This window comes from Atractosteus spatula, chromosome 11 (assembly GCF_055471065.1).
Source record: "Atractosteus spatula isolate fAtrSpa1 chromosome 11, fAtrSpa1.hap1, whole genome shotgun sequence".
NCBI lineage: Eukaryota > Metazoa > Chordata > Actinopteri > Semionotiformes > Lepisosteidae > Atractosteus > Atractosteus spatula.
Genome location: NC_142716.1, coordinates 13,515,298 through 13,535,033, shown reverse-complemented (window position 1 = coordinate 13,535,033; position 19,736 = coordinate 13,515,298). Strand labels below are relative to the sequence as shown.

At 36.3% G+C, this 19,736-nt stretch overlaps 1 protein-coding gene and 1 long non-coding RNA gene across 3 annotated transcripts; one reads left to right on the top strand and one right to left on the bottom strand.

Annotated features, from left to right (window-relative positions):
* The first annotated feature begins 1,071 nt into the window (after nucleotides 1-1,071).
* il12rb2 (interleukin 12 receptor, beta 2a) lies at nucleotides 1,072-17,965 on the top strand. The gene is made up of 16 exons (XM_088928244.1): nucleotides 1,072-1,471; nucleotides 2,231-2,327; nucleotides 3,096-3,365; nucleotides 3,993-4,107; nucleotides 4,463-4,635; nucleotides 6,368-6,513; nucleotides 7,926-8,067; nucleotides 9,990-10,069; nucleotides 11,780-11,987; nucleotides 12,693-12,896; nucleotides 14,022-14,123; nucleotides 14,202-14,354; nucleotides 14,785-14,925; nucleotides 15,232-15,334; nucleotides 15,678-15,765; nucleotides 16,764-17,965. Exons 2-16 carry the CDS (start codon nucleotides 2,261-2,263, stop codon nucleotides 17,280-17,282), a joined length of 2,511 nt encoding a protein of 836 aa, XP_088784370.1. The 5' UTR covers nucleotides 1,072-1,471; nucleotides 2,231-2,260; the 3' UTR covers nucleotides 17,283-17,965.
* LOC148823552 (uncharacterized) lies at nucleotides 6,972-17,237 on the bottom strand. Of its 2 annotated transcripts, XR_016093783.1 has the most exons (4): nucleotides 17,098-17,237; nucleotides 16,900-16,979; nucleotides 10,431-10,488; nucleotides 6,972-7,169 (listed from the first exon to the last, which is right to left on the bottom strand). It is a non-coding gene; the product is annotated as an uncharacterized LOC148823552 (long non-coding RNA). The 2 variants fall into 2 exon arrangements; XR_016093782.1 differs by lacking the exon at nucleotides 17,098-17,237 and having other exon boundaries at nucleotides 16,900-17,034.
* Nucleotides 17,966-19,736: the final 1,771 nt, after the last annotated feature.

Here is a 19,736-nt window from a genome sequence, read left to right as displayed (position 1 = left end):
TCATTTCAAATATTATGGAGAATTTTGATCACCACATTATGGTAGATGTTGCTGTTTTGGAATCAGTCACAAGCAGAGCAACCGTATATATTGAGAGGTTCAAAAGGAAGTCCTACTTTGACATGTAAAAAACTGAGGGTTTTTTTTAGTCTTGAACAGAGAAGACTACAAGGACTATGCAGTGCTCAAAATCCTGCAAGGAATCGACAAACCCTAACCCTGCTTCTTGCAACTCAACAGCGAAACACGAACCAGAGGACACAAATGGAAACTTAAGGGGAAGTACATAGAGCTAAGAAGAGGAGGCACTTTTCAGACAAAAAGGTTGTGAGAGGCAAGAACAAGCTACCAGCCATGTTGTTAAGACATGTCAAAAAATGGTTGGCTGAAATCTGCGGATCACTTAGATACTTAAATCCACAAGCTAGAGGTCCAAATTGGAACCTCTCGTAACCATTTTCTTTTAATAATTCTTGATCACGATTTTCTAGGTTACAAATATGCACAGTTCAACTGTTCTGTCAGTAATGGATGAGAACCCCGAAGGGTGTGCATTGATACGTATTCGTTTGGAATAGAAAATAGATTAATTTGATCATCTCATATATCCACTTGAATATATACATTAAAATAGTTATTTCCATTCAATTCAAAAGCTAATGGTAGAGATTCAGTTTCTGAACTTATTTTGTACCATGTATGTGCATATACTGTTCCAAAGACAGAATAGAATTAGCAGGAATTGACTTAATACACTGGTGACTGACCTAATAAAAAATTAAAAATCTTTATTTAGCTAACCCTGCATTGAAATGTGCAACATTGTCTACTAGTTTTAAAGAACCTTTTTGAAAAGAAAAAAAACCTTTTTGCTTTTTTTTCTTATAAAGCAGTATTTTGCTTTGGTGAAGCGTCTGCGTTTCAAAACATTAAAACAGGTTTTGAACTCCTGCTGTTAGCAGAGGAACAGAGGACAGAGCTGGTCACGCGTGGATGGTTGAGTTGAATCACGTCGCAAAAAGCTCAAGTAGAGGCACTAAAGAAACCACTGTTGACGACACGCTGGTGTGCAGTACGGGGCTGAGGACGTGATCATTTGTCTCGTATCCGTGAAGTACTCCTGCAAAGTTAGGATGTTCTTCCAGAGAATTCATAAATATGAAAACCTATGCACCACTGGGATACTGTAGGCAAGTAAAATGTATTAAGAAAAAAAAACGTTTTTCGATGCTTCATTTTCATAAATATCAAGTCTTTTTTTAGGATTAATGGTGATTTCTACGCGAAGATCAGTGTTTTTTACATCGAAGTGTAATACGAGGCGGTGACTTTATTCACATCGGATTTGGTGTTTACTGTTGAACATCAGTACAATTTTTTACAACGACTTCAGTGATTACAAAGCGAATGCTGGAATAATTCCTGAGTTCTGTACAACATTACGATCATGAAACTGATCACCACCAGATTAGTAAGTGGCAGGTGCTGCAACGCTTCTAGAATTAGAGTAAATTGATTTGGTTTACGGGATTTAACTGATACAATCAAAAAGATAAATTACCTTTGCTAGTTTGTGAGCAATAAATGAGTCGGAAAATTCCCACTCTTTAGTCTAAAATGTCTTTATACTGCATTATAACATTCTTCAGTTAGCCGACATTGCAGTTAACGTTAACAGCGCCTTGATTTTCAGAGACAAAAACAATATGCTTGTATTATTTTAATGTGTGAGATTCGAATGCTGTTGTTGAGTTTTCTCTCCAAGCCATGAAGTGAAAGGACAATGTAAATTGTCAAATCTAGATTTGTTTTGGTCATAGATAACTGTAAAAACAGTTGATGCATGAGTTTGTTAAGAAATCATAGTGGCAATGCATCAGATAAGTGTGGGCAGCAAACCATGACATGGTATGAAGATTATTTAGCACCGCTAGCTAGTAAACATAATTGGCATGTTTGTTAATATACTTTTTAATCTGGTCCCGCTGAATTGCTCCTGTTGAAGAAAAGCGTGCATGGACATACAGCATCAGGTAATGCTCATGTCCTGGTCTTCGACGGGACATTTGTTGACGCTTCATTGATGATCCCTTTAAAAACGGGATATTATACGACATACATGCAACATCAAGGTAGAAACTGCAACATTTAAAAATGACATGGCGTCTTACAGAAGGACGAGGTTTGACAGCCAAAGCAGGAATCTAAGTCGCGCCCGTTTCTTCCATAGAAAAACCTGCCGCTGTTTTAAAGGAGCCTGATGCCTGTCATATGGAGCTGGTTTACCCTCAACTTGATCTTTCTGCTGTGCAGTAGAGGAGCAAGTGGTACGTAATACCCTTTCCCACGTTTGGGGTTTTCTGTTTATAAACCTTAATTTCATTACATGTTTAATGCAACATTTGAATGTCACTTGCTGTTGTATTGCTCGAAGCAAATGTAAGCTAAATCGTTGTCCTCATAGATCTGAGCTGAAGTAAAACTCAGTATGTGAAATATCAATGGGAATGTTTATGATTATGATCTGACTTGTTTATCTAGATTCTGTTCTGTTCTGGATTATCTACTTGTGTTCTGTTCGGAATTGTATTTTCGTCTTTAATATTTAATATTTTAGGAATGCATTTTGCGCTCGTACTTCACAGATGTGTCTTAATGTTATTTGGATCCTGTTGTGAGTTTTAATTAACTTAAAATTACAACGATACACACTATTTCATACCTAGGACAAACCTGTTTCTAGCTACTCTTTTTGTAATTAATGGAGATTTGCTGAAGGGAGGAGCAACAGCGATGATATTACAGATAAAATATTCTCCTGTGAGTGGAGAATACAAATGATAAAAATGTACCGTTTTAAATTGGTTCGAATGACGTGAAATCACAAGAACGTGTAAGCCGCGGTATAAGGGGGTGGCAGGGTTGACCTCCGATTCTGATTAAATTAATTTGAGCTAACAGAAAACATGACGGACAAATTGCAAATTCTAGCTACAAAAGGAAAAAAAACCAAAGTGATTTAAATGACAGTTTTGATCATGTGTCAGATAAGTTTTAAAGAGGTTTGAAGTTGTTGTTTTCTGTACTTTTTTTAGAGAAACTGTGTGCTATATCTGCCACCAATGGTACACTTGGCAAACTGGGCTCAAGCATTGAAGTGTACTGCACCTTTAAGAAATTTGTTACAGGAAGATGCAGGAAAGCCATCTTTAGAGATACAAACCAGGAATATAATTTCATTGAATACAATTCCACAACTCTGTTATTGAAGACAGAGCTGAGGAAACACAGAACAGTGTTTGTTTGTAAGTGTGCACCAGATGAACCTCTCTATGAACCATGTGGATTAGACATCCTTGCTGGACGTAAGTATTCCATTTCAGTACCACTTGCAGTTCTTTGTCTCGGACACCTAAGTACATGCATGTCTCTGTGTGTTCATTCTTAGTTTCACCTTAATTAAATTTAGTTCTGTATCCCATTGCCTGCCAAGGAAATATTAAGCATTACGAAAACCAAGAGGATATATTTACTGTGAGAAAATGTAATGTCATTATTGAAAACGCGCAACATGTCTTTAATCTGAAAGTGCCCCTTTGTGTAGTGCCTCTTTCTTTATTAAAATAAGTTCACTTCCCTAAATGTTCCATCTGAACATCCTGCAAGTGAGGAGAAGTACTCTTCTTGAAAGTATCAATCCCTTAAGTGAGTGATGGTAACAGTTTTAAAAACAGCACTTACAGTAGTGTAATGCTTGTTATGTATTTTCCTTACACTGGCCAAAATAGTGTTAGTCTTTCTCATACTCTGATGCTTGTAGACAGCATCTTTGCAAATAAAAAAGGTATCTGAATTCAGTGACTGTAGTTCATGTAGCCTTTCTTTCTTTGGTATCTCCGGTGTAGGAAGTCAACGTATTTTGTACACATTACTTGAACTAAAACCATGACCTTTACATTCTGAGCACTAAACAATCTGTGGTTGCCCTACAGTTCCACCTGATGTTCCCCAGAACCTAATATGTATTCAGAATGGAAATCTTGGAGACATAACATGCAGGTGGAAAAAGGGAAGTAACACACACATTGAAACTACATATGAGCTTTGGTGAGTGAGAAGAACAAATATTCCTTCTGGATCTTTTGAATATAAACTTAGATTTATTTTTTAAATCAGAATAAAGGGGCAGAGAGTTCTTTTATAGGTTCTTGGAATGAATTTCGTTAAACATCAACAGTATTACTCATGCTGCATGGTTTCTTTGTGGATTAGGTTTTAGGTCACTGAGTTTCTGTTCTTTAAATGGCAAAACATTTCCTTTGCTACCCAGTCATATACATTAAAATAACATTTGCAAAAACACTTGTGGAAATTGAAAATAGCTGTTATCTTGCTCTCGGTGACACATGCCAATAGAGTACTAAATGCTTGTTTCACTTGAGGTTATTGTTCTTTGTTTCAGGGTGAAAACCGAGTCTTATAATGGTACAAAGCGTTTAGCCTCTCATTCTGGCTCTGAATATGTGATTTTTCCAGTGCTTCATTCAGAAGTGAAATACTCAGTCTGGGTTACAGCATCAAATAAGTTGGGAACTGCATCTTCCCCCTCACTGAAGTTCACCCTCAATGATATAGGTAGGTGTCTTTCTGGGCATGCCAAGTACAGAAAGTATCATTGAAAAAGTGTTCTGCCCTACAGAAAGTAAAGTGGTTCTTTTCGTACAATGGGATATTTCAGTTTTTAATTTGTATCTACTTCATCTCTTAACATTCTTTTTCTCAATGTTTATCATGCTTCTGACAAAGGAAACAAGTTTGAGCTCATGGTAACTGCCAAAGAAGCTGCTTCTGATAAAATCATGAAAGAGGTCTCCTTCTTCTCATCCTTGAATAACTGCCAGGCAAAATGTGTAAACAAATGCTTTGTCTTTTGTAATTGCTATAATTTAGAATTGTGATTATTTTCAATATCATTCTTCTGACAAGTTTTCTAAGTGCTGAAAAAATGCAAAATTGAAGTTTGACTGTGTGAATCTGAGGTTTAGACAGGGAGCACTAGGTTCTTGAGCAGGTGGAAGAATGATATTCTTGTGACATTCCTAGCATGCACTTCACTTGACAATCATTGGTCAAAAGTTATACCAAGGCTTCTAACTTCCACCATGTGTTTGATTTCAGCACCATCAATAACACTGAAATCAACAACTTTGCAAAGCTGGTGATTGGAGCCCATGAGCACAACCACAGTCTTGCCACAGTTTAACTTAAGAAGTTTAGCTTTGCATCTTTGTCTGAGATGCAAGGAACAGAAACGGCAATACAGTATTAGCACCCCATTTAGTTTGCTAAAGTAAAACTCGGAGCCAGTAATATAGCAGTGAAACAAGTCCATGATGGTAAAAATTAACAAAGATGCATCATGAAAATACTACAAAGTTAATATCAAAAGGATTTTTACTGTTAAATATTAAGAATGTACTATTTAATATTCTGTCATCTGTTTACTATTCCACTATTTAGAATCCTATGGACCACCCTGAGTAGATTAGACAGTATCAGATTTTTATCTTGGCTTTGGTTGCCAAACTAATGAATGGAAGTACTAGTGATCCCAGGATACCTTTCCTTGCAGTCTGATAGCATGCATAAATCCAGAAGAGGGATTATTATGTAACACAGAGTCAGAAGCCATCGGCAATTTTTTTATATTAAAAGGGCAATTGCAGAACTGTGTCTGTCTAAATCCACACTGAAAATGTTTAAAAAGCTCAACAGAAGCAAAATAGGACCATAAATGAGCTATCACTGCCCATTCTGGGTGTTTGCAAGAAAGGGCAAATTGGAACAAAGATAGTACTGTACATGGGGACAATACAGGATTTTTTTTTAAATCAGGTGTAATAGTAACATACTTTAAGCCTACAAGAACAAGACATTGTTCATTGTGTAGAAGATATTTCAGGAACTCTTTGGTGACATAGATATAAAAAACAAAGAACACCGAATCAAAGTTGCAGTAGGAGGACATAGAAATAAGAATGCTGATGCAGTACTGTACATCTTGAACCAGTAAAAGTAAGAGGGAGTTGTCATGACTGCAGATGGTGAGGTTGGAACCTGGTCATTAGTATTATTATATATTTTGTATTGTAAGGTGTACAAGAATGAGTTACACTGTTCAATAACGAGGAGTAAGCAGATTGATTAGCAGGTTCAAAAATTTCATTAAAAATGAGTGCAGGATTACTTTCAGTAAGACTGGAAGAGGAAGTCCCGGCCATCTTAAGGGCACCCCTATAGGCCTTCTGGTTTTGTTGATTGTGCTCTCTTCATTTTGGTTTAACATTGATTCCTGCTTTTTCGGCAGTCAAATTTCACCCTCCGCACGTCACCGTGCTAAATTGCTCATCGCAGAATTGCACGTTACATTGGAGGGATATAGAGAAGGCTCAGCTCTTGGAGGTCCGATACCAGATTGTTGGGGAGAGCTCTTGGATACACCAAACTTTCAAAGTAAGAGACCAATAGGCAAATGTTTGTTTAACTCCTGCTGTGTCATTTCTACATTTAAGAAAATGTTTGTTCTTTTTTTACTTTACTAAGCAAATTGGAATGAAAGGGTCTCAAAATTCAATATGCTATGTGCTTTGCTTAGTCCACAGCTAATTTATTCATTAAGTTTTATTTCAGATAATAACTTTGAGAATATCAGTTATAGCCTATTTGTTACACTGCAGTGCATTTTACTGCAATGGGTAACCATCTGTTTACAACCTGGTTTGTTTCTCATCGTATCTATAGGAAGCACTAAAAGGATCATCTTTGCACTTTGGTTTTGGGTGGGAAATGACCAAGGTGGTATTTCCACCCTTTGTAAAAAAAAAAATGTTTCTTCCTCTGTCTGAAAGTGTGATTTGAGTTGTGACTTTGTGGTGGAGGCCAATGATGAAAACAGCAAACATACCCGGGTCTTTAATTAACTTCTGTATTTTATGAAATTGAAATTAAATTGAGAGTCAAGGTGGTGGTCAAAGCAGTGGCTTGAATTACTCCTTTTCAGTGCTGGGGAAACTGCTCAATTCATTTCCAGACCTGGGGTACGATCTCTGTCCAGTTTGTATGTTCTCTCCTCATTCATACGGGTTTCGTCTGGGTGCTCAAGTGTCCTCCTACAATCAAAAGACATACTGTCAGGTGTCTGGTCAGTTGGTTTCTGGGAAAATTGACCATGGTTGAATGTGTGCTTGTTTGTGTCTGTGTGTGCCCTGCAACTGACTGGTGTATCCAGGGTGTATCCTGCATTGCTTGCCAGTACAGGCTCTGGCGACCCTGCCCATTAGAAAATGGATAGATGGAATAAAAGTCCAACTACCAAAATACAATCTCCTATTGACTGAGAGATACAGAAATATTCTACACCACTGAATTCACTTTCTTTACATAATGTTTTAATCTTTCAGAGTGTTGTGTAATGAAATCAAAACAATTTGAAAATAGAAATGACCATAAACAGGTTTCAACTAAAAGTGAAACCTCCTAAGTTTATCTGTCATATAGACTGATTCTGAAAGATAGTTTACCCCTCAAATAGTTTTCCAATAATAGTGTTTAGAAGTTTTAATACTTATGTACAATTGTGTTCAAGTAAATAAGGTGTTATGGTTAGTATCTGCAGATGATTAAATATGCAGGTTATTAAATATTAATTATTTGGAGAATCCACTAAGTGAAGGTCAGAACTTAGACCACAATCTTCTTAATCATGTGAAAAATAGCTTTTCTTGCTTAAGTATAGTTGACGTTTCCCTATCATTTATTTTGTGCATACAAACGATGCATTTTTAGCATTTCATTTTCTACTTTTACTTGTTAAACATTTAATGTAATATACATCTACGGTAATAATTCTTGTTTCTTACTTAAAGGCCACTGCAAACTATACATTGAGCTGTGGTGGTCTTCAGCCCTTCACAACTTACACATTCCAGGCTCGGTGTAAACTGAGCTGTACTGAAGGTATATGGAGCGAGTGGAATGAAGCAGTTAATACGACAACAGGAGAAGCAGGTAATTCAGTTACGTATTTCATGTTTCTGTAAAGGGATGCACCGCTTGCTTAGAAATAATCTAAAAGCATTGCACACATGGACGATAGGCACTTATTTTTGACAGGTAATTGTAAAAAAAAAAATCAAGTCAAATGTAAGAACCAAAGTACTGAGTGGATGAAATGTGATGTGAAATGAAACTCAGCTTTGGGCATTTAATAATTGGATCAAATTCAGCAAAAATGTTTTACTAATATTTATTATCTATATATAATAATGGAACAAATGTATCTATAAGGCTGTTAGTGCTATGAAATAAGTTAGCAAAAGGGGCTACTTTGTTAGATTTTAACTGTGTGCTTTTTCTTAGGGTAGGGTGATATGTTAATAAAGTCAGCAATAAAAGTGTGAGAAATGAATAAATCTTGAAATGACTTTTGATTGTGTCAGATTGTGCATTTCCTTTGTGATTCTGTCACACATGGGAGGAGAGACAGTGATAAAAATGACTGCACATTAGACTCGTTTTTTACTTGATTTAAGTCTACTTTCAGGGTTAGATTTATATTTATAAATTTTTCACTATTAATAGGCTTTAAGCAGCACATTCCAAGATTCTGGTAAGAGACTTTGGTATTTAAAAAAATGCAGATATTTATAAAGGCCTTTTAAGGTCAACTGTAATTATTATTAAAAGGTGAGGGATAATACATATTCTACAGAAAAAGAGGTACTAATTAAAAACTAATCATTCTGAATAGAAAGGTGCTGAGCCTATCTAAACACATGCACAGTTTGGCAGTGTCAGGCAGTTGCTGTAGTGTACAGCCTATAAAACGATCGTTTGCATTTCTCTTTATATTCAAAAGCATTTCATTTCTAGCATCTAAGTGAAGTAATCTTAGATCTGACTGTGGTAGCACCACAAGAGATCTGTTGACTTTACTGGGTACCTTGTTGGTTAAGGTTTTCGTGCAATAGGTATGGCATTGTGTGGGCTTGCTTGCTTTTGCACATAACGGATTAGTATGTCTGATTTAAAAAATGTTGATGTAATGCTCTTTATGTACATACTGTACATAGCTTCTTAGATTTGCTTATAAGCCATTCAATGAAGATGACAGAAGGTCTTTTTAGCTTTATTTTGGGTGAATGTGCAGAACTAGGATTTAGGATATAATTTATTGTGGTTGTATAAGCAGTTTGAGGTCTCTGTTAGTTGGATGACAAGTTGTTTCCCTGAATACTACTGAATTACTGAATATTGCTCATCAGTGAGGCACATCCTTGTTTCATTTCTATGATAGTAAGGAAAATAAAACCTACCATGTTAAGGCCACTGATTTTTTAGAACACTTTTAGAATTATGAATATGAGAGATGCAATGACAATATCTGCATAGCTAAAATAATCTGTTTAGAACTTGATTTTTTTCTCAAAGAGATACAGTACAGTGATGCTGGTGTAAAAGTTGTAAACTTCAGTCTTGCTATTATTATAGTCAATGCTTGTAAACTAAAATTAATGCTGTTTTAACTATATATTGCTTCTTTCAATAGCAATGTGTTTATGCAGATGTGTTTGCACATAGCGAAGTAGTTTTCCTTACATTAATAATGAAACTCATTAATAAAAATATAATTGGATCCATCAGATTATAAAACTGGAATATCCAAGAAGCACCTGTATACAGACTTCGATAAAATAGGTCATTTTGTGGGTACATGACTGTTATTAGTCATTTATTCTGTTAAAGTTAAGGTCAGTGGTGGTTACTTTTAACAGAATTGCTAAGAGGACAAAAGATAGATTCTACTTTTTGATCCTCCTGCTATCTATCTGGATATTGTCATTGCATCTCTCATATTCATGATACATAATCATTCTCCACAAACTGTGAAATGATTTATAAATACGGAAATTATTTTGCTGTTTTTACAGATCCTCTCCAAAAGCTGGATGTTTGGCATATTGTGGAATCTTCAGAATCCAAAAACAAGTTTGTTAGTGTAGTTTGGAAGGCAAGTATAGTGTTGTTTCCCTTCTTTGTACAACACGAAAACCAAATATCTATGCCTCTAAGGCCTGTTGCACTTAGATCAGAACAAACCAAAATTATATAACAATATTAAGTGGAACATTAAGTGTGGGTGTAGAACACACATTTTATGGACTCTTGTAAGGAGTATGGAGTACATGTCTCTGTAAATCCATAGAGCATAAAATTTTAAGCAGTTAAACAAGTGTAGTGATTATTCAGTTTTCAAGGAATCACATAGAATTAATAACAGAAAAGAAAGACTAGATTTGCTAATAAGGTTAAACTCATTGTGGGAAGGTCACACTTGTTTATGTAGACTTTTGCGAAACAGGTGACTTTACCTTTTCTGTGAAGACTCTTTCCCATCTTTGATCTGTCTTCTGTGGTTAACCCAGCAGCCTGGAACATGAAGTAAAACTGGCAGTGACTGTCTGACAAATTAGAGACCCTCTTCAGTAGTAGTAACAGTATTTTTTCTACATGCATCTGAAATACAGCAAATGTGTGAAAATGAAACCAAAGCTACAGAGTCAGAAAGTTTCAGTTTACAATAAAAGGCTAAATTACTTAAAAGAAATGATGAATCGCACCCCCCCCCCAAGTGATGCTGTTGAAAGTTGTGATAATCGTCACAGTAAGCCTTTTGGATGAGAAGAATTCATGTCAATTTTTACATTTATCCAATCACAAAATCCCAAACTTAAAAGGGGGCAATAATTTTGACCATTTTACCTTAACAAAACTGTCTTAACAAAGAGTTTAATTTACAGAATCTTTGAATTATTGTTTTACCAGACAGTCAATATCTTCACACCCATTACATGAAAGATCAAACCCATTCATCGATCCTAAAAATATGGAATAAAACCTGGCCTAAAATATTAGAGTAGAAGTTGTACAAGTGATAGTGCTATAAGCAACCCAAAGCCAAAAACTTTCCTTAAAGATGCTTTGAATATACTTACCATTTTAATTCATTGTGATCACTTCTAATTCAATTGAGCCTCAAGGCATATATTGTGCTTATGTAGATAAGTAGCTAAGCAGGTGTGAGTCTGGTCAGTACTTGGATGGGAGACCTCCTGGGAAAGCTAAGGTTGCTGTTGGAAGGGGTGTTAGTGGGGCCAGCAGGGGGTGATCACTCTGCGGTCTGTGTGGGTCCTAATGCCCTAGTACAGTGACTGGGACACTATACTGAAAAAAAAGCACGGAACTCCAGATGAAATGTAAAACCGAGGTCCTGTCTCTCTGCAGTCATTAAAAATTCCAAGGAGCTTTTAAAAAAAAGTAGGGGTATTAAACCCAGTGTCCTGGCCAAAGTCCCCACTGACTTTACCAGCCATAGCCTCCTAATAATCCCCATCTTTGAATTAGCCTCATCACTCTGTTCTCCTCCCCACTACTAGCTGGTGTGTGGCGAGTGTACTGGTGCACTCTGGCTGCTGTCACATGATTCACTTGGGGCTAAAATTATGTGGTAGAGAAGTGGAGTCCCTACTACCTGTAAAGCACTTTGTGTGGCATGTCCAGAAAAACACCATATACGTGTAAGGCATTATTATTAATAGAACAGAATACTGCTGTAATGGACTGAGATATGCTGAGCTTGTATCAGAGCATTAAAAAAAGATCTTTTTCATATTGCTTATTTTGCTTAATCTGTTGCTTGCTGATTTACTTTTGCTAACAGCAACTAGCCAGGTCTGAGGCGAGAGGGGTGGTACTTGGCTACAAAGTTCTTGTTGAGGATCTAGTGGAGAAAAAGCTGTCTGAGGTTTACATTACCAACAACAGTTACAGCAAGCCTGTGCTCTGCTCCCACTGTACCGTTACCGTGTCTGCTTTCAACTCCAAAGGAAGCTCACCTCCTGCCACCATCAGCATTCCAATATTGTCAGGTACAGACTTTACTTACTGGCGCAGAAAACGGTGCTGTTTTAATTAGAAATTGTTTGATAAAACCTTTAGGTGTAATTTGTTAAATGTCTAACCAAATATTACTATATATACCGAAAAGTAAAAGGAAAGAGCAAAGATTCCAAAGTTTTGGCTACAGTGCCTTCTTTAGGTGTGTGAAGAAGACCGGATGAAGCCAGGAATAACAGGAAGAGGTGTGGTGGGAAAGGTTCACTCTCTTATTTGATCGTGCATTGTGGATTTATGCTGTATCTATTCTTTTGCAGCTGGCTTGCTGCTACAGTTCCCTCTTGGATCACTTCCAAATATTGGATATTTCTTTATACACCACACTGTGTTGACACTGTTTTACTATAATAGTAGTCTTTGACTTGTGTATGACCTGATTGATATCTTTCTTAAGTAAGTGGATTCATTTGGGCGAAAGGCTTTGATTCTGAGCTATTCAAGATTTGAATTTCTTTTCAATTACTGCACACATACCTACAAAAGTTGACGCGAGGCACGAATCGGTGCCTTAATTTTTTTAAAATTAATTTTATTCGGCCTGCCTTTGAATACATTGTTTCAATCAGGGCAGCTTCTTCCTAGGGCAAGAGTTCCGTTTTCTTCTTGCCCCCTGATTGAATCTTCCAAAAGACTGGATCTTTTCAAACTTGAATACTGACATACTTATTGCTTTACAGATTTGTCATCTTTTCCCTCCCCAAGAAATGTGACTTGTCTACCACATAGCAACAACAGCATTATGATATCATGGGATCCCCCCCTGGACTCCCCTATGCCTTTACATAGCTACATTGTGGAGTGGTCCCAGGCATACAAGGACACTAAACTCAGCCTCACCTGGAAGAGGCTCAGTCATCACCAGCTTTCAACTGTCATATCAGGTATGAAGAGAAAGTACCACAGAACTGGTAGGCTATTGCTGAAAGATCACAATTAACATTTTCTTCCAATTATGCACGAGATTCAAGTGAGTCTGTAGCTTTTCCACGTCATCAATTTATCATAGCTCACTTAGAAAAGCAGCAAAGCTCACTTTGCATTACTGGACAAGAGTAGAACTCGGAGAACAGTTCATAAACGGCCTAAATGTCAAAGAATCCTAAATTTCAATGGCAAGGACATGAATTGTTGGAGACATTCAAAATTACCTTTACTAAAAAGTGAATACATGTGAAAGAAATTAGAGACTTGGACAACAGGCATTAACCCATATAAAAAAATTAAAATCCCCTGATAACTGAAAAGGGTAATCTTTATCCCTCATAATCTCTTTAAAATGAATTCATATTTCTGACTACAGCAGAAATGATAAGGACATTTTGTTAATGTGACATGTTAATATTCTGAAGTAGGCCCTCTAAGATTCTTAGCTCATGTTTTTGATTCTCAGATATTTATGTTGACTTCATAAGGCCATATCTGAAGAAATGACTCAAAATCATAAACTGGTCAACTTTATCCCTTGCTAAAACTAGGCAGATCTTGCGCAGGTTCTCCAGACCCACACAGATAACTGTATTCTCTTGCCTGCCTTCTCTGGTAAATCAGTGCAGTGGCCCGCAAAACATCCAGAATCGAATTAATATAACTGACAGACAACATGCAGTGTATACTGCACATTGTATCTGTGAGATACTGTGTATATATATATATTTCAGGCTCTCTTAGAACATCAAGAGCTATATTGTTAAATGCTGTATGTTAGCCATAAACTTTCAAAGTTCTTAATTTCTCTTACAAACGGTCAAGCCGAGTTCAAACTAATGAAACTTTGATTCTTTTGAAAAATAATTTATAGGCTTTTTGGACATACTGTGATCTTCTGATAAAAGTGTTGACTGAGGCATTTTAAAAGTGCACTTTAATATCTGAAATACAACCTTATATGATTGTCTTCACTACATTTCAGAAACTAACATTTAAAAAAAAATCATATCAATTTTAAATTAATGATGGACATGGTGTATGCTACATTATCTTAAACTTTCTTTCCTTCCCAAATATAGAAAATGTTCAGCCTTGTGTGTGCTATAAAGGTGCTGTCTATGCTCTGTATGACCAGGGGCTTGGAAAGGCAGGTTTTGTCAATGCATACTCCTGGCAATCAGGTAAGTAATCACCATTACATCCAATTTGGAATTTTTGAATTATGGTTCTTATCTCTCTCATCAGTATGTTTTTTTAAGTTCCATCTCAGGGTCCAAAGCTAAACGTCAGACAATGGGACAACAGGAGCTTAACTGTGTATTGGAAAGAAATTTCGGAGCAGGACAAAAGAGGATGCCTTAAAAGCTACAATCTTTACCTAAAAAATATCCAAGGACATCTACAGAAGTATGGTATGCAACGTTTAACCTCATGAACTTTCTAGGTCTCCATTTGTATTTCTATATCCAGTTATCTATGTGGGTGGTGGTTGTAAAGTGTGAGCCCCTGCCAATATTATTTTAGTTGATGCATTTTTGAATGTGGTCTCAACATTTGCATATGCAAATGTACAGAACACTGAAAAAACTCTACAAATCTAGGTTGCGCGCAGTCTTGTCTTATGAGCTTTTTGTGTATTTCCACTGACTTGATCATAAAAACAGACGGATGGATGCAGCCATGTGCATTTTGTATCCTTTTCAACAGATGCGAATGAAAATGCCAAGATGGCGAGATCTTTGACGTGTCAGTTATATTTTAATTGTTGCAATTCTAAAAGTGGGTCTATGTTAGGACTTTGCTATAAGGTTCAGAAAATGAAGGTATTTGTGGCTGTTCCAGGTCCGATAGATCCCACTCACAGAAGTTATACCATCAGTGACTTGCAGCCTGCTGCTTCCTACTATCTATGGATGACAGCTTCCACAGACACAGGTGAAGGACGGAAAGGGGAAAAATATACTTTTACTGCTTATCCTGAACGTAAGTTGAAAAAATACCTATAGGGTTGCACAAATATGCACACATAAATGCAAAGGCTTTGTAATTTTATTTGCACATTTCCATGAAAAAGTTAAGAAATGCTGCCTGTAAAATATAAACAACATGATCATGAACTAGGTATGAAGTATAATACACAATATAAACCACATGTTCTATGTACATGTAATAAGTACTCTTAGCATCAGCTAATATTTTGCTGTCTTTTAAATCTCTCTACTTGGTAATCAAGTCAGTGACTTCTGATACACACCCAATGACCTAATGAGTTTAACATTTTTATTTCAGGAGAAGACGACCAGCTTTTGGTGATATGGCCAACAACAGTTTTAGTTTCTTTCCTAGTGTGGCTTTTTTTGGTGTTTTTGTGTCGGGTCTCGGTACAACGAAGGTAAAGAATCCTCCACTTCAGAGATAGATCTTGTAGTCACAATCCTACACCTGCTAAATATTCCATCCACATAACAGTACATCATAGAGAAGAATAATCAAGACACGTACTCTTAAGTAAAATTAGGATACACCAGTATTTCAAGTATTAAACCAATGTGAGCTGAACTGCAAATAATCATATTAAGCCTCGCTAACAAAGTAAGGAATGAGCCCTTTTGATAATGTAGTGTGTGAAGTCATAATATATAATATTTTATCACTACTTTTTTAATTACTTTGAACAGTTTTTATTATGAGATATAGAAGACAGAAGAAGAAAAAAGTTACCCTTTTCTCCTCAGGCCTTCTCCCTGTTGTTTCTGCATCATACCTGGTAATGTTCCAGATCCTGCCAACAGTAAATGGGCCAAAGAGTATGCTGCAGTCAAGGTATATATAGGTGCTGGGACACCATCTACTGTATTCCACCCTATTTCGGTTGAAAATGGTCTTGTCGGCTGTTCCTTTATTAGACTGTGGTGCGTTGATATCAGTTAAATAACCGGTATTGCATGGTACCTTTGCCTTACGGTTAAATTGTTCTCCGCACTTGCATAGTCTGGGCTTTCCAGATGTTCCCTTTAATTTATTTGGTGAAACAATTTCTTACTTTTCCATTTTATCTGCTATGTAGCATATCAATAACGTCTGTAGACAAGCCAGGTAAGTACTTTAATTTAGTTGTGGATGAGATGGGTCCCCTCCTGCATTTAAAGTGCTCTGGGATGAAAGGTCGTAAATAAAAATAAAAGTTTATTCAAAAGAAAAGAACCTGATAATATTTTTAGCCGCATCAATTTGTTATGCTTCAAGGTTGCCACCTGCTGGACGGAGTAGGAAATGCTTGTGAGACGAGAGCTCAAATTCTATGGCAAACGATCAATATTCACAGCGATATGTGCATATTTCAATGCGTAGAATAATACTAGGTATGGTATATAGAAATGTATGAGCAATATTTAACACCTGGTTTCTGGGAAGGCTTGAAAAAATATTTCATTGAAAATTGAGGGTTGCACTGCAGACATCTTTGAATGTTAGAATACTAATTTTCTTTACTTAAGAAAACCTCAGTGAATCGTTTTATGAACAGAATTTATGAACAGAATTTGTGTTTTCAACAAAAATATTAATTTTCAAAGAAATCTGGCAATTGTACATGTTCCTATATTGATCTCTATAACTACCAATATATTTTTAAATTTTGTAAATGTGAAACAGAATGGTAATTGTGCATTAAATAAGTATCATATTTCATTTTTATAGATACGTTTTAAAATAGGACATAGAATGACAATCAGATGATCCCAGTAACAAATAGAGACTGCTGACCCATGACCTGGAAGTGATCACAATTTTTTGATTCTGTGTTTTCCTTCTTTTGCTAGGGGCATATGAAGCTAGTTTATGAGCTGTATAATAATTCAACATCCAGCAATGAAGAACCAAACACCATAGAAATAGAGGAAATACCTGAGGAGTCATTAAATGTATCCAGAACTGTTTCAGAAAGGAACATCTTACCTTCAGGAGAGCCTAAGGAACAGCAATCTCAAGAGCGCGACAGTAGTCAAACTTCCTGTCCTCCATGCCAGTCACAGGGTCTAGGAACATACAAAGGCCAATTCACATGCCCATACATTAAGAGCTTGTCACAAGAATCGGAGTTTTCCACAAAGACACAAATATCTTGCAGCACAGACACAACTGGAGATTATATACCTTCTAATGTCTTGCTGAGTGGAACTAGTGAGGAAGACTCCAATGACTTCATGGAAGATGAATTAATGGATTTTTCCTCCTGTCACAACAGTCCATTTTTGGAACCTATGATTACATTTGGGGGGAAGCTCACTTTAGATGCTGTTAAAATTGACTGCAGTTCTTTAATGGATTGCATGGACTGAAGTGTGTTCTGTGTACCCTTTACTTAACCAGTTTTTATTATTTTCACACTAGGATAACCACTAATCAAGAAATGAAGCTATTTAAAAAACAATTTTGTAAATATGAGAATGTCTTTTTAACATATTCCTATACTTTCTAATGCACATTTCATCTTTGCATGAAAGCAGTTTCATGCAGTTTATGGTTGTTCATACATTTCTAAGACTTGGGACCTAAAAACTTCTGGATGAAATAGGTTTTGAGCTTTTATTACAGTGCATTGGAAAAGGAAAGGTATAACCATCTATCATGTGCAATCACAATAATTACTCCAAGAGACTAATAGCCACAGGAATGGATTTGAAGACATCGGTGATCTTGCACAAAATATTGAATTTCTTCAGGACAATAACTGCCAATAAGGGTGGGACACTGATCACACAAGGATGACAAATACACGAGGATTGTTTAAATTATGGCACGTTCTGTACAAGTTTGGGAATATATAAGACCAATAAAATGCCACTCTTCAAGGAACCTGCTATTCACTGAAATCACTTTCCAGCAGTCTTATGATTTATGTAGCACTTTGTATTCCAAGTATTTCAAAGTGCATGTTGTCTATAAGTAACTATTCTGAATTTCTGGTCAAGAAAGAACTTAAGCATTTCATAATAAACACTGGATTTTATGTTCAAATTTATAGCATAAATTCAGATGGTCTGTTTAAACTGCTGTGCTAAACAGAAGCAAAAGCAACAGGTAAACCAGCAAAATACTTTATTGGGAAATAACCATAACAAGTTGTAATAAAAAAACAATATTACAACTGTGCCCCCACGTAGTTAACTTGTCAATTTTATCCTCTGGGCAATTGTTGCACATTGGAAAAACTTAAAATGGGCCAGTTAAAAAAAATGGGGACAATTAAGTTTGCTGTTGTCTTTCTACACTACAAAAAGGGGTTTGATTAATGAACTTTTATACAATACCTATTTCTGTTTTAGAATAAATTAAGAGAATATAGTAACGCTTAATTAGGTAAAGATTACCCAAAGGGAGTTGTCCTTTACAACCTCTGCAAGATGTATATTTTGCTGGAGTCATTCTTGAACAGTATTATATACTTTTATCTCTGAGATGAATCCAAATCACCTTTTGCAGAACTTACACTCACAATCCAATTATAAAAGTACTCCACAGACGAAAACATCGCTGGAACACCTAAGAAATTCTCAGGGAAACCTCAAGAGAATATCTGAAAATGCATTTGGACCCAGAGTAACAGCAGAGATAATTAGGTCCTCTATAGTATTTAGATCACAGATATAAAAGCATAAACTTCAAGATATTATACAACTACCTGCTTGCAAAATTAATAGCGCTTACACAGTTGTTCATATTCAGAGTTGCCTTTTTGTAGATAAACATCAATCCCTGAAGCAGAAAAACTTTAAATGAAATCAAATTAATCACACGATCACTGAATCGCCTTAACCAGCACTCATGACTACCACATGCAAACCCATTAGTCTTGCCCTACGAAGTTTCAGTGTCATACCATCCTTTACAAAGAAGCTTAAGGTAATGTATTTTTGGTTACCTGATTTAAACATGCTGTTCTGAAATTGTCAGGTAATCTCAGTTCCTAGGTTAACTGCAAATCTTTCTTGGCTTGATATATATACACATTAAAATACTAAGAAAAAAGCAGCAAATCAAGGCAGTTGCCATTGCATGTGGAAAGCTGAAGACAGCAATCCTTTAATACCTGACCAGGTATTTATCTGTCATTGGCCCTAAAGCCAATCTAGCTACCAAGTTAAAGAATATCTTACATTTATCAAGTGCCCAACTGTAAAGTGCAAAACACTAGACACCCTCTTTGTTACTCCGCTCCCCTTCACTTTTCAAACATAATATCTAGACCTTTCCCTCTGGATCCCTAGATCTGGATATTTCCCACATGCAAAATAGTTTTGACTTGGCCACTGCATTCAGTAAAAAAATACAAAAAAAATTCCATGCAGAAAAGGGCAAAATTCAGTAGTATAATTTTGTCAAAATACGTGCTCAATGTTAGTCCTGTAAAACCAGAGAGCAAAAGTAGACCCCAACACGTAAAAGTTAGGAGTATGATTATTCACACATCATCAGGTTCCTCAGGATCAAAACATCTCATTCCTTTAACTGTAACGTAACAAATTCTACCTGTGGAAACGAGAATATGTTGCAAGACAAGTGACTGAAGATGTTACCCCTGGAATATAGCCTATACCCTGTTGCAAAAAAAGTGAAATGTAAAGTAAAAGAGATGCGGGGACAAACTTAATATAAGGATAATGCAGCATTTTTTTAGGTCTGTACAGACCATTCTAAGGCAAAATGTCCGGTTTCTCCATTATAGTTAAACCTAAATTCCACAGCAAAACATAACTGACAAAACATTTCAGAACACTGTGAATAAATTGTCA

Excerpts from the sequence above, each read along its gene's own strand:
- il12rb2 (XM_088928244.1), top strand. The coding sequence starts at position 2,261 with ATGCCTGTCATATGGAGCTGGTTTACCCTCAACTTGATCTTTCTGCTG. Across the intron at positions 2,328-3,095 it reads GTGCAGTAGAGGAGCAAGTG|AGAAACTGTGTGCTATATCT; the intron begins GTACGTAATACC and ends TACTTTTTTTAG. Across the intron at positions 14,355-14,784 it reads AGGACATCTACAGAAGTATG|GTCCGATAGATCCCACTCAC; the intron begins GTATGCAACGTT and ends TGGCTGTTCCAG.